Below are 15,112 nucleotides of genomic sequence, written 5' to 3'. Positions count from 1 at the left end.
GTATTAGAGGCACTGTGTCAGCCTCCATTTGAACCCCTAGAGAGGTCTGAATTGAGTTGGCTGTCTATGAAAACAGCTCTCCTCTTAGCCATAGCATCGGCTAGACAAGTAGGAGAGTTGCAGGCCTTATCAGTAAGCCGAGAGTGCCTACACTAGAGTTCTGGGAACACGGTGTAACTTTATGGCCGAACCCTTCATTTCTCCCAAAGACCTTTTTTCATCTTATACAAACCAGCCCCTCAGTCTGTCAGCTTGTGAGCCCCTAACTCAGGAGGATGAGAAGCTTACTTCTGAAGCTGGTGGAATTTTAATAACCTCTTTGTGATTGGCTGAAAAATAAGTAAATTAGATGTTTGAAGAATTAAGGTTCGTTTGGTGTACAGACAAATTGTGCAAGCTGGATAGCCCCTTTTCGAGATGCCAAGTAGTAAGACAAGTGTACTTCAATTTAGCATTTCATCTATAATGTTTATAGACAAATCATGCAAGCAAGTCTTGATGTAGACTTAACATTGAATTTACTCTTTCCTTGTTTTTGAGTTTACTCTTTCCTTGTTTTTCTTGTTTCAGGTTGCGGGAACAGCGCTCTAAGCTTGCACATGTACCTGGCCGGCTACACGACCATCACTAACGTGGACTACTCAAGTGTGTGTGTGGAGAGCATGGCCCAGCGTCACATTGACTGCATGGGCATGAGCTGGGTGTGCATGGATGCTCGTCGTCTGGCTTTCCCTGATTCCTCATTTGATGTGGTCATGGAAAAGGGCACACTGGATGCCATGCTTGTGGAGGAACGAGACCCCTGGAACATTTCAGATGCCAGCATCCAGCTACTGCACGAAGTTCTCAAAGAGGTAATACAGTCTGGTATATCAGTAGGGGTTGGTATTTATTTTCATTTTATATTATTTTATTTGCTATTTACATATTTTAATTTCTTCTAGTTCACTTAGGAAATTGACACCCCAAGATGTGGATCAGTGGCTGTAGTTTATACATTAGAGAGAGAATTAGTTTTGGTTGTCTTTGGAAGTAGAGATCTCTGGCTGTTCAGCCAGGTAACCAATTTACTTCAGCCAAGTAAATCAATGCAGGAGAAGGGGAACCATTTGAAAGGATTAACAGTGGAATGAAAAGTAAGTTTTTTGGAATGTCCCTATTTGTTTTTACAGCCAAGTGTGTCACTGTTGCTTAGTTGATCAACTTATTTGTCTATTAAACAGGAGATCCTGGGGACAAATCCCAGTAGTGACCTTCATTTGGTGTCAGTGTTGGCTCTGTGGTTAAGGCCAGTGTTTAAGGCCCTGGGCTACTGGTCAGAAGGTTGTGAGTTCAAGCCCCAGCACTGCCCAATAACCATTGTTGAGTCTTTAATTCTCGCTGCTTTAGGGAAACCATATGATGGCAGATCCTGCCCTCTGACCCCAGGTTCCTAACAAGCTAGGATTTTTGCTTAACAGATTTTCACTACAGTATACTTGTATATGTGACTTTTCTTTTCAATTACTCTGTCAAAAGTGTCTAACATTCAGTGGCTAGAATCGCAGTGTTCTAATAGTATTTACTTTAAAATAGCTTCAAGCAAAACTTTCATTAAAATGATGTTCCTACATCAGAGGCTTTTATATAGCCTATTTGTTAAATTTTGTTTAGGTCAGAGGTTTCTATGAACATGTAAGCCTAGGCCTTTCCTATTGTACTGTCAGAAGTTTTGTTTAAACTTGCAATTATTAGCCATTTGTATTAGCTTGACAGAGGTTGCGTTCAAACATGTATAACATATTAAAACTTTAGCTTAGGAAACTATTTCCAGTAATCATACAAAACATATAAACCATGCACACTTAATGCATCCTACTGTGTTTCAGAAGAACTACTGAGCATTTAGAGATAGATTAAAACATTTATTAATAACAAAATCACAAATTAACAATATGCATAAAATAGAAACAAAGGTAACTTAAAAACTTATAGTCAGCGTCACGGACATAGGATGCGTGATGGTAAAGCATCTCTGATGGTAAAAAGTGCTTGATGGCAAAAAGCCCTCAATGGTCAAAAAGCAACATTTCGTATTCTAAATAAACACCTTTTTATACCCTTGAGCCTCTTTGAAGTATATCAAATGGAAGAGACACAATGTGTTTTATGGCAGTATGGACCCCCAGCTGAGGAGCTCACCGTAAGGAGCTGTATGTTAATTAAATTAATACCAAACATACCAAACACAGTTTAGATGACCAGGTTTAGTTCACATGGTATCTCTGAAATGCATTCCTGGTCATTTTAACCTTAATAAAATTAATGCCACAATTTATAAATCTACTACATTAGCACTGACCACAAAGTGGACTTTTGTGGGTTCTGCCTCTTTCAGAAATGTCAATATTGAAGCATAATTTGTGAATGCTGTGGATACGAAAGTGTTCTGTTTTTATGAAATCTTCTTACAAACGTTATGAACACAAGACTGAAATTTCTTGCCGTCCCAGCAAATTCAGCCCAAGAGCAGACCGCATAAAGAATTTAATCTGTAAATTTCATGAACACCTGACAGACTGCTCCTAAATGTCCGGTCAACCCAGCTGGGCCTCTGTCAGGTCAGCCCAGTCAGTGGACTCCACTTCCCATCCTGTATCGCGGCCTACAAACATGGCCGTCACAGACTCAAGGTCCCAGTATACACACACGCTTCCACGCCATCACCATTCTTCTGATCACACACACCTGGACTCAATCCTCTCTGAGATTTGCTGAGAAGCCCAAGCTACACCATGTTGCCTTCTAGTCAAAAAAGTTATCACTCACTGAACGTAATCATGATATTGGAAACCGGGAACTATTGGCTGTGAGAGTAGCCCCAGAGGAATGGAGGCACTGGCTCGACAGGTTGAGCACCCGTTCACCATATACACTGATAAGAATTTCTAATATCTTCGTACAGCTAAACGCCTGAACCCACAAAAAGCACGCTGGTCCCTATTTTTTGCTCACTTGAATTTTACCTTGTCCTACTGTCCAGGTTCTAAGAACACAAAGGCCAACACCCTGTCCTGTATATATGCACCAGAATCTTGTACCGATAGTGAGGAGTTCATCCTTTCCTCAGCTTGTATCTTAGCCTCCATTGACTGGGATCCTGCACCACCTGCCACAATAAAAAGTGCCCAGAACACTACCTGTGGGAAAGCTCTTGCCTCTGCCCATACCCCAACGGCCTTGGTCTCACCTGGTTGTCACAAGGTAATATCACGATCCTAGTAATCATTGACTGTTTCTCCAAGTCCCTCCACCTAATTCCTTTGCCGACTCCGCCCTCCGCTTTTGCCACTGCTAAACTCCTGCATCATCATGTATTCAGGTATTACGGTAAACCAGAGGATATTGTAAGCGATAGAGGGACACAATTCACATCTAGAGCGTGGACCAGCTTTTTGGTAAAAATGGGCATAACAGTAAGTCTCATGTCTGGCTACCACCTCCAATCTAATGGACAAGCAGAACAGGCCAACTAAGAAATAGCCTGTTTTCCGTGCACCTAATGCTCGGCCAATCCATGAGACCGGGCCCAGATCCTACCCTGGGCTGAATACGCCATAAATTCCTTGCCACACAATTGACTCCTTTCCAGTGCATGCTCAGATATCAGCCACCACTATTCCCCTGGAATGCCTACATCACAGATTCGCCTGCCGTGGCTAATTGGTTCCGGCGCAGTGAGCAAGTGTGGGAAAGCACTCATCAACGCCTTGAGTAAGTAGCACAATCTAACAAAGCGTTTGCCGATCAATGTCAAAGCCAACAACCTCACTACCAACCAGCAGACCAGATATGGCTGTCTACAAGGGACCTACGATAACCTCACACTTGCTAGAAACTCACAGATATTTAGGTCCATTTAAAATTCTCCAAAAAATCAACAAAGTAACATATAAACTCGATCTTCCACGCCACTGTTGCATTGCTCCAGACTGAAACCATTCATTCGAGGCCCTCTAGCCAACGACCTACCACCCAGTGGCCCCCCACCACCCCTGGACCTAGAAGGCCAGCCGGCCTACTTGATGAAAAATATCCTAAACTCTCATTGTAGGAGTGGTCAGCTGGAATACCTTAATGAGTGGGAGGGGTATGGACCCAAGGAACACTGCCGGGGTTTAGGGTTCATACCCCTGCATCCTACATTGTGGCTTACAAACATGCCTGTCATGGACGTCATCCTTCTGGTCATGCACAGCTGGATTCAATCATCTCATTAATTCACTCACAGTATTTAAGTACCTTCAAAACATTCACTCACTATGAAGTATACACTCCAATCCTTAGTGTGTGTGACCATACGAAGCCTTCATTCTCTGCGTGATTGCTTGTGTTTAGATTTTGTGCCTATTTTCTTTTTTGCATATTGTTTCACCTCTGATATTCTGTTTGCTTTTCGCCTGACCTCTGCCTGTTCCAGACTCTTGTCATGGTCGCACCACAGGACTTTTTTGTTTAATAAACTTTTGACTTGATAAAAAAAACATTAAAATAATTTAATTTCATGTTTGTATTAAAATTTATGGATGCAGGGCTGCTCAAATATTTCAATGATTCTAGTGTTTTCCCATAAACACCTTCTCAAATTCTTCATTGCAGGGGCACAAATCCTATTCTACAAATCACAAATTCTATTCTACAAATCACAAAACACATTCACACACCCATATAAAAAATGTGAAGTCATGGACAAGTTGAATGAATGAATGAATGAATGAATGAATGAATGAAAATAATAAATTAAAATGTTCTAGAACAGGAATGTGCATTAAGGCTCTATATGGTGTCAGAAGTTAATAATAATGAACAACAAGATTAAACAAGACCTATGCACGACCAAAATGGCAACAGAAATGGCGAATAAAATATAGTGTGAGGTATGTTGCCGTGTTTCCCATTAATTACCTAGGCTGTTGTGGCCCTCATGCCATCTTTCACTCCAAATAACTTAGCCCCTCCCCTTCCCCCTGCTGTATGCACGCTTGCTCACACATGCACTGGAACCACCTGGATGCATTATGGCGACAAATCCGTGCCAGAAATCTGAGCGCATTATTGAGTACTGTGAGAGGAAAATAGATGTACACGCATGGAAAGGGGAGAACTTGCGTGCTTGTTTTAAACCTTCACGTGCAGTGCAAGCTGTGACACACGAGGTCACAGTATGTATGCACAAGCAACATCATTTCTCACACTCTGGTTCTTTTCTCAACTATTGCTTCTGCTAGCGCAAATGCATTTCTTTCATTCTTTTTGTCAGCAGTGGGTGTAATTACTTAATTGGCTAACTGATTTTTCTAACCGATTGGCAGCCTGCCACTGTGAAGCATTAGCGAAGTATAGAAACAAGCACTTACTAGTAATTCAGAGTGTTTGGTTGTTGGAAATGTGGCTATGAAGTAGAATTAACTGATAAATAAGGTGACCTTTATTTAAGGTGATATCTTAGGCCAGTGGTTTTCAAAGTAGGGGGCGCCCGGGGGGCCTCAACAATTTGGTGTGAAAAATAAATTCTCACTCTCAGACAACCACACACACACACAATCAATTCCTCATGTAATGTAAAGATGTTAGATGTAATTATTAATAAAAAAGGGATCTATATTAGGAAGTCTGTATTTTTAATGTGTTTTAAAGACATCTTGCAAAAGGGGGTGTCTCGGTCAAATGTTAATGCCATTTGGGGGGCCTTGCCCTGGAAAAGTTTGGGAACCCCTGTCTTAGGTAAGTGCAGTTCCATTCTGTTGAGCTCAGTGCTGCATCAAGTTTGCTTGCAACCCATTAAGTGCATTTTGTATTATGACTGACAGCATAATGCAGTATTTATGTTTTATTTGTGTTACTGTTATCACTGGTATGTGTAACTATGACAGTGTTTTCTAAAACAGAAATCTAAAATAGTTCCACCATTAAAGTTGTGCTATGCCTGTGTAGAAGGTGATGTCTGAAAAAAACTTTAAAGAAATAATAGACACCTGGTGAAAGTTAAGAAAATATCATCTCTCTATTGTTTACTGATAAGTGATTTAATAAGATATTTCAGATAACTTGCATTACTTATTTTATATTTAGCTACATTAAAAACAGATTACAGGCGACAAATGTCATGAAGTGTAAGCAGTACAATGGTTTTGGGGATTTTTAATATTAGTGTAGTGTACTGACCAGTAAACATGTACTAAAATGAAGAAGCTTAATAAAGCTCCAGGAATCCTTAATGCTCACAAATCTCAAATGGTGTTTAACTGCTGTTAATTGAAGTTTTCAGTTGTTCAGCCATCATGCATTTCTCCAGACAAATCTTAAGTCCTGTAAGAGATCTTTGTTTGTTATTTCAAACCAAGTAATGTACAGATTTTAACCCAGTTGTTTAGCAAATACTACTCAACAAACTAAGCTTGCATGTGGGTGGCAAATTCCCAGAATCCCCAGTCAGACACTGGTGTATTATTTTAGTTGTGTCTATATCAAGTCACAATAAATTAACTGCACAGATAATTTAATGAATGTGGTTCATAGTGTAGTCAGTTTTCACTTGGTGAAAAGTCTAAATGCATACTACAAAACCTTTGGGAAAATATTAGTAACCAGAATTGCTTGTTATAGTATTGCTCCAATTTTGGAAAGTTGAATAAACGTAAACAGCTTGGGTAAGAGGTTCTTTCCTCTATTTTTGTGCATTTAAAAAGTTGTTGAGGTAATTGTGCAACTGCCTTTAAACTTCCATCATAATGGAGTTTTAAGTAAACAGGTTTTATGTTTTTGTCTCAGTACGGGAGGGTTGTCAAACATTTTAAATCCTCTTTCTTGCATTCAGTATAACATTAGATAGCAGGTTAATTGTATAATAAATGTGTGTGTAACAGTTGACAACAATTATAAATGGCCATTTGTCACTGAACTCTACATTGTCCTCAGTATATCAAACTCTCAGGTAGCACCTACAAACACTGCACACACTCATCTCAACACTGACATCATCATGCATAAAACCCTAATCACCTCATAGACTTCTGAATGACTTTTTTCACCCCATCACTCCCTCCCATGTGAGTTCACACAAATACTTGTAGTCCAAACTACTTATCTGCAAGCAACCCATTCAACACAGACGTCTCTTGCCCTCCATTGTAATTGATCCCTGTGAGTGTGTCAGGACAATGGGGAGCGAAAGAGATGGAGGATGATGGAGAGATGTTAAAATGACACCTGTGTTTGACCTCAGCATGGTAGAGTGGGTCTCTTCGTGTCAGTGACATCACCTGTTTCACCAGCTCTCATGTGTCAGTGACATCACCTCACTCGCCTAGTCTTCAGTGACCAGACTGCAAGCGGATTACAAGGCAGGCAGAATGGAATGTGATGTCCTAGGTCAGCTCTGCTGTTTTTAGGACGAATTGGAAAACATCTCACTGCAGAAGAGAAAGAAACAGAATAGGTGAGAGAGAAAGAAAGAAAGATTGTGTATCTGTGAATAAGAGAGAGGGCAGAATTGATACAGTCAATTATGGATAACAGTGCATGAATAAATGATGAATCCACGTAAACCCATTGGTGTCTTTTCTTCCCACAGCCATAATACAGGTACACACGAGCACAAGAATAGTGATGTCATGCAGTGCTCACTTTTATCACTCATCTGTAGTCTGGCAATTTCTTGATTGGATTAAAAACACAATAACTGTATTGACATATAGTTGGGTCAATAAGTATTTGGACAGTGACAATTTTTTTTAAATGTTACCCGTATACACCATGGATATAATATGAAGCATTCAATATGTGATCGAAGTGTAGACTTTCAACAACAGCCTTCACATGGTAGGGGTGAAAGTATTAGAATCCACCATTTGAAGAATACTTCAAATGCAGAAATATAGAAGCTATACCACAAGATTCAAACACTCATGAGCAGTAAGAATAAGAAGGCCAGATTGGAATTTGCAAAGAAATACAGAGATGAGCCACAAAGGTTCTGGAACTAATATTAACCTCTACCAAAGTGTGGAGAACGAATAGATCTGCTCATGATCCAGAAAACAGAAGCTCATCAGTCAAGCATGGTGGAGGTAGTGCATGGCTTGGGCTTTCATGGCTACTTCTGGAATTGGCTCACTAATCTTTATTGATGATATAACTCATGTTGGTAGCAGTGGAATGAATTCAGAAGAAAAAGTGGGTGGTCTGCCACCAAAGGTGCCATTCTTTAAGTTGTTTAACACCTCTAGATGTAAATATCAGGAAATGAAAACTGAAATTCTGATATTTTGTCTCATTTTCATTTTTGATGTATAGCAAAAACAATAGAATTGGCCTTGCTTTTCTAGTACTTTTGGAGGGGACAGTATATGATTTTGAGATCCATCTTTTTACACTGAGGACAATCGAGGGAATCATACACAACACAAAAGGTGCAAACATTCATTGATACTCAAGAACCTGTACCTGTTCAACATACTTTTCAGAAGGTCAATGTTTCTGTTATAAATTCTTTTTTTTCTAATATTTTTGCGATACTGGATTTCCATGAGCTGTAAGCCGTAATCATCAAGATTAAAACAAAACAAGGCTTGAAATATTTCACTTTATTTGTAATGAATCAAGAATACATGAGAGTTCTACTATTTTAATTAAATTACAGAAAAAATGTACTTTTCCACGATGTTCTAATTTTCTTAGATGCACCTGTGTGTATATATAGGGAAAAAACAATGTTCCTAGAAGAGAGCTTTGTGGAACCCCAAACTTTACTTGCATGCGTAGTCACAAATTTTCTAGGCAGTGTAGAACAATATTGTGATCTAAAGCTGTACTGAGATCAAGCAACACAAGCAAGGAGACACAACCTTGATCAGTTATTTACTACTTTAACCAGTGCTATTTCAGTACAGTGGTAAGGCCTAAATCCTGAGTAAAAGATTCTGGGAAGGATTTAAGAGAATTAGCCACCCATTTGCAACTTGGTATTGATATGTATTTGCAAACAACTAGATTAAAATCTGTACATTGCCTGGTTTTCAATAACACATACAGATCTCTTATAAGACCTAAGAATTGTCTTGAGAAAATAAAGTCTGAAGTCTGAAAATGTCTGAACACCATGAACGTTTGATTTGTTTGCTACTGTTCATATTGAGAACTTTAACTAACTTTAATTTAATTAATCTAACTTAATTAACAGTAATTATGTGTGTTTTCTGTGTCAGTATGAGGTTAGCTGCTGAGCTACTACCTACAGTGGTGCTCAAAAGTTTGTGGACACTTTAGAATTCTCTATATATCTGCATAAATATTACCTGGCATAATTACCTGACAAAATCTGACATAATCAGATTTTCAAACAAGTCCTAAAAGTAAACCCCAAGAGAACCCAATTAAACAAATGAGACAAAAATATTATACTTAGTCATTATGAGGAGTCATCATTATTTATTTCGGAAAATGATCCAATATTACAAATCTGTGAGTGGCAAAAATATGTGAACCTCTAGGATTAGCAGTTAATTTGAAGGTGAAATTCAAATTAAGTCAGGTGTTTTCAATCACTGGGATGCCTATGAGATGTGAGCGAGTGCCCTGTTTTATTTAAAGAACAGGGATCTATCAAAGTCTGATCTTCACAACACAGGTCTGTGGAAGTGTATCATGGCACAAACAAAAGAGATTTCTGAGGACCTCAGAAAGAGTTGTTGATGCTCATCAGGCTGGAAAAGGTTATAAAAACATCTCTAAAGAGTTTGGAATCCACCAATCACCAGTCAGACAGACTGTGCACACAGTGAGGAAATTCAAGACCATTGTTACCAGCAAGACAACGACCCTAAGCACACAAGTCGTTCTACCAAATAATGGTTAAAGAAGAATAAAGTTAATGTTTTGGAATGGCCAAGTTAAAGTCCTGACCTTAATCCAATAGAAATGTGGAAGAACCTGAAGCAAGCAGTTTATGTGAAGAAACCCACCAAGATCCCAGAGTTGAAGAAGTTCTTTACTGAGGAATGGGATAAAATTGACATTGCCTTATAGTTTTGACAGCCAACAAGGGTCGAGGTCAGGTTTGTAATTAGTGTTTTAATAACTGCTAGTTTAAAGCTTAGTTACATAGCCAATACTATTTTGGAGTTGAAGGCGCCAATGATAAAACGATCAGAGTCACATTGTGCTTGAATTCCAGAATTTGAATTTAAAAGTTCAGAACCTTCTTATGTCATAATAGTTGAGAACAGAGAAAATCTTGATGATATGTTCACTGGACCCATTCATAGTCTTTATGAAGACACCAAAAGTTATCAGCCATTATTGTTTACATTGTGTTAATTGAAGCATGAAAAAATGCTTGTGCGGACTCTAATCTTTCTTTCGTGGGTATTCACAGTAATACAGTGATGAACTAATTTATTCAACTGAGCATCATCAACATCACTTAAATACTGAAAACTCACAGAATATACATTATACATCAGTCTCAACTTAAATATTATCCACAATTCTGTCATTTAGTTCTTTTTCTGCCTTACTTCCATGTATCTGTCTCTTCTTTGGTTTATCAGTCTGTTGAGGAGACTCGTCCATGTTGTTTGATCTAGTACTGAAGTTTGCTGAGAGCAATTACTAATGAGATATGTTGAAGAAATTTGACCGTAAGTTAACAATGAAATTCACTCAGCTGGGCGTCCGCCATTACTCAAAGCCTATTGGCTGATTTCGGTCATGTGACTGGACTCTGATCATGTTTCCATAGCATGGCTTTATTTTAAATGGAAAATTCTGTGACCCTGATCTTTCTATCATCAAAGTACATTCATGAGATCATTCTTCAATGCTCAATCAACAGCCGTGGATGCACAACTCCAAAAATACAGTTTTGTGACTCTGATCGTTTTTTCATTGTGGTCTTCAGTTGTTTAATTTTGAAAGTTGGTTCTGGTAGTATTTGTTTAGATCAAGATCAGATCATGTACACAAGTTGGTATCAGATCAAGTACACAAGTTGATGATTTTGAGGAAGAAATCAATTAAAATAATTCAGTCTGTAGGATTGATGTAAAAGATTCTAATTGCTCTGATGCTATTATGTTGGTCCCAGCATAACTAGTTATCAAATTTAAACAATCTGACTCTAAATCAATCTAAATCATTACTACTACCTATAGTTGTTATTTGTGCTTCTTTGGTGGTCTTGTTCCTAGTTAACTTTGCTGCAATATTAAATAAGAATCTTAGATTGCAAAAATTTTTTGGCCTTCTGGAGAGAGAAGATGCTGATTTACTGGCAATAAAAGCCCTATAGTTATCGGTCTTTATACCACAGTGCTGTTGAATTCTGAAGTGTGACTGGTCAGAAACTGTTGATTAATTTTCTGTTGCACCAGCTCTGACATCAGTGCAGCTGTAAATAACAGGTTTATATTAAAGCACATGCTAATACATTAGAATTTATACTGGCTAATTCATAGGGACTTGCATGCCAGACGTACAATGTAATCTTCGGCTAATAATATACTTATTTAAAAACGTTATTTAACAACGAAAAAAGTCAATTGTTGATATGGTGAAGTGTTTAATTCACAATCTTACATTGAGACAAAGGTCAAAATAGACAAATCACCTGAACAGGATCTCTGTTTTTCACAAACACACATCTACACACACACACACACACACACACACACACACAGATCTCAAATCACAAAGATTCACTTGTATGTTTATTGTATTCATTGACATACAAGGACTATCTCTCCATCTCCTTAGTCTCTGTATGGAACTGCACATAAGGAAAGAAGTTAAGAAGAAGAATTATAGTTAAGAAGCATCCCCTTCCATGCAAATTGGAAGTCTATCAGTTTAATTCCATTTACATTCTAACTTTGAAGTAGCCTGTTTCAAGGAGGCAGTGTGATCATTATACCACAGTGGTAGATTTTTTTCCACCATAATTGTTGTTCTTTTAAAAGGGGACTAAATTATCAGTGAATCAAAATGTTCACTCTAAGTATTCTTTCACTTGATCGAGTTCTATGTGTTCAGAGGGCAAACTAATCAAAGTATATCTGGGAGATTTTCAATAAAGCTGGATGCAGTAGCCAACGTTTGTACGTAAGTTATAACTAAGTAGGGGTGTAAATTGCAAGATTCATGACAATACGATCTAATACTGATTCTTTTAGCCAGCTAGTCGATATTTGCAGATAACTCAATGACTGCCATGTTGTGATTTCGATTTTATCTTAAATCTTAAATAGATTTTAAATGGTGTGTCTATTTCACACAATCAGTAGCATTTCTATTAATTCACAGATGCAATCAAAATATATTTTGAAAAATTCCTTGAGCTTTTATCCACTATTGAATACTACATATTTCAGTGCAAATAAGAACACATAATGAACTTAAACTTTGACAGACGTCAAGTCCGGGAAGTGGCTGGAATTAGACTGTCCTAAATAAAGGCACTCTGAGCCAAGTGATGTGGGGAAACAACACTTTTTAATGCATAAGTCACGTGTTATTTTCCTCTTGTATAAGTTAATTCTTGCATTGTTTGGTATTTGAAGCATGTGTAGACACAATATACTGATGATTTAATTTGCATTTTGATCCTCTGGTCCTTGGCAGCAGAAATCAGAAATGCTTCTGGTGGTTTTTTGTTTGTTTTTCTAATCAAACAAGCATTCATTAAACACAATGCAATGTTAATTCATAATGTAATGATGTAATATCAGTTGAATTTTTTTTCTTTTTTAAAGAGAGAACCCAAATGAACCACTGTGAATGGAAGTAAACATTCTAGGTTTCACAGGTGTCTTGTTTGTCTTGTTTGTATTTATTTTGAGCAACACACATTATTTAGCCTCTTCTTTCCTTGTGTGCACTTCCATACAGAGACTGAGGAGATGGAGAGATAGTCCTTGTATGTCAATGAATACAATAAACATACAAGTGAATCTTTGTGATTTGAGATCTCTGTGTGTGTGTGTGTGTGTGTGTGTGTGTTTGTAGATGTGTGTTTGTGAAAAACAGAGATCCTGTTCAGGTGATTTGTCTATTTTGACCTTTGTCTCAATGTAAGACTGTAAATGAAACACTTCACCATATCAACAATTGGCTTTTTTCATTGTTAAGTAATGTTTTTAAATAAGTTTAAGTTTATTATTAGCCGTAGATTACATTGCACATCTGGCATACAAGTCCCTGTGAATTAGCCATTATTGTAGAAATTCTAATGTATTAACATGTGCTTTAATATAAACCTGTTATTTACAGCTGCACTGTTGTCAGAAAATTAATCATCAGTTTCTGACCAGTTACACTTCAGAATTCAACAGCGCTGTGGTATAAAGACCGATAAGCAATAATAGTTGAACTAAACTGTTGTCCACCATTTTGTGTGTGTGTGTGTGTGTGTGTGTGTGTGTGTGTGTGTGTATTTGTTTGTTTGTGATTCCCGGTTCCCACAAATACACACTGCAGCTTAAATCAAATTGAAACAACATGAGGTGGCCTGGTTTGCTGTTCCCACGGCAACACTCAGCCAGTATTGACCACAGAGCAGGGTTGCTATGGAGACACGAAACACTGGATGCCCGAGGGTTTTGGGTGGGGGTGATTTTATATAAGCTTTTAGAAGAAGTGCAGCTTTTATTACTCACTGTTTCTCTTTTTTGCTGTGGTAATTTTCTCTCAGGCCCTGGTTAATGATTCAGTTTTGTATATTTACTAATTCAGGTCACAATGTCAAATATAAGTTCTGTGTTGTATGGTATCACTTTTGTGTATGTGCTTGTGTATGTTGGTGAGTGGGTGTGTGTATTGTGTGTGTGTGTGCTGTCTTTAATGGGCAAAATGTCCCCACGTGCCTGTGTATCTTGGGAGCTGTAATTCTGTAATGCAGCATTAAATCTCCTGATGTAACTTGCTGGTGCAGGGAGGCGAGTTTTTGCCACTGCTTTAATGGTTAGAACTGTGACGATGATGCACCTTTGTGACCAATCAGATGGCATGCTGCACTGACTATAAACTAAACAGAGATTCAGAGAGATGACCACTGTGTCATAAAACTGTGTGATCACCTTTGAGAGCCTCTGTCACACATACAATAACTGAGCAAATATTGATTGTCATCTCCATGTCTGAGCCACAGGACACAGAAATGAATAATTTAATTACTGTGAACTTTATGCATGGTGTGAATGCCCTAGGTTGGAAAAGTTCCTCTGGATAAGAGTGCTTGCCAACTGATGTTATGGCAACTGTTGGCAAAAGTTAGAAGCACACAACTGTATAGGATTTCTGTGTATGCTGTAGCATTACAATTTACCTTCACTGTGACTAAGGGGCCCAAACATGTTCCAGTATGACAGTGCTGCAGACCAAAAGTGGGAGTTTCAAAATCACAATGACTTATAATCACACTAAATTGCGATTAAACTGAGTTTTCCTTGCCCCTGTATCCATTGTCTTGCTCATTAGGGCACTTATTTCTGTAAAGCTTCTTCATGATATGAAGCAATGAGTTTTAAATTTTAGTGTCTTATGTCATGCCTTCCATATGTCAATGTCTTCAGCGGAGTGGGAAAGTGGAGTGACGTCCATAAAGTAGTCTGGCTTAGTGACGTCTGGGGCAGAGAAGGGAAGCAAAGCAGAGCTCTTAGCCGTGGCGGGAGACAGAGAGACATCCTCAGCTGAACGGCATCCTCAGCTGAATAGGGAGGCTGGGCAACGTCCTCAGTCGAGTGGTGAGGCTCCGGGTCATTCTACTTCAATTCTGCAGGCTGAACTCGGTTAACTGCATCAGCAGACTCAGGAGTGAGCAGAACTTGGATAGGAACATGGCTTGAGAGGCCGTCTTGTCAACCTCAGACAGGAACTTGGCTTGGGAGGCCATCTTGTCGACCTTGGACAGGAACATGGTTTAGGAGGCTGCTTTGTTGACCTCATGGTGGAGCTCAGCAGATGGGACCCCCTCCTGGTTCTCAGGTTGGAGCTCTGTAAGGGAGACCACCTTGTGGGTCTCTTGCTGGAGCTCCGTGAAGGAGGCTGCCACGTTAACCTCCGACTGGGGATCTGGAGA

The 15,112-nt window shown here is 38.8% G+C and overlaps 1 protein-coding gene across 2 annotated transcripts in view; it reads left to right on the top strand.

Moving 5' to 3' along the window:
- ece2a (endothelin converting enzyme 2a) overlaps positions 1–15,112 on the top strand; it is a 123,325-nt gene that overhangs the window by 45,278 nt on the left and 62,935 nt on the right. For both annotated transcript variants that reach the window (XR_008388708.1, XM_053651263.1), the window contains exon 2: positions 571–854. Coding sequence is in view for 1 of the 2 variants with exons in the window: in XM_053651263.1 (XP_053507238.1) it covers positions 571–854 (284 nt within the window). In the remaining variant the exon portion in view is untranslated. The remainder of the gene's footprint in view (positions 1–570; positions 855–15,112) is intronic.

This window comes from Ictalurus furcatus, chromosome 20, assembly GCF_023375685.1.
Source record: "Ictalurus furcatus strain D&B chromosome 20, Billie_1.0, whole genome shotgun sequence".
NCBI lineage: Eukaryota > Metazoa > Chordata > Actinopteri > Siluriformes > Ictaluridae > Ictalurus > Ictalurus furcatus.
Note: the sequence above shows the minus strand (reverse complement) of the source record. Positions and strands in the feature narration are given on the sequence as shown.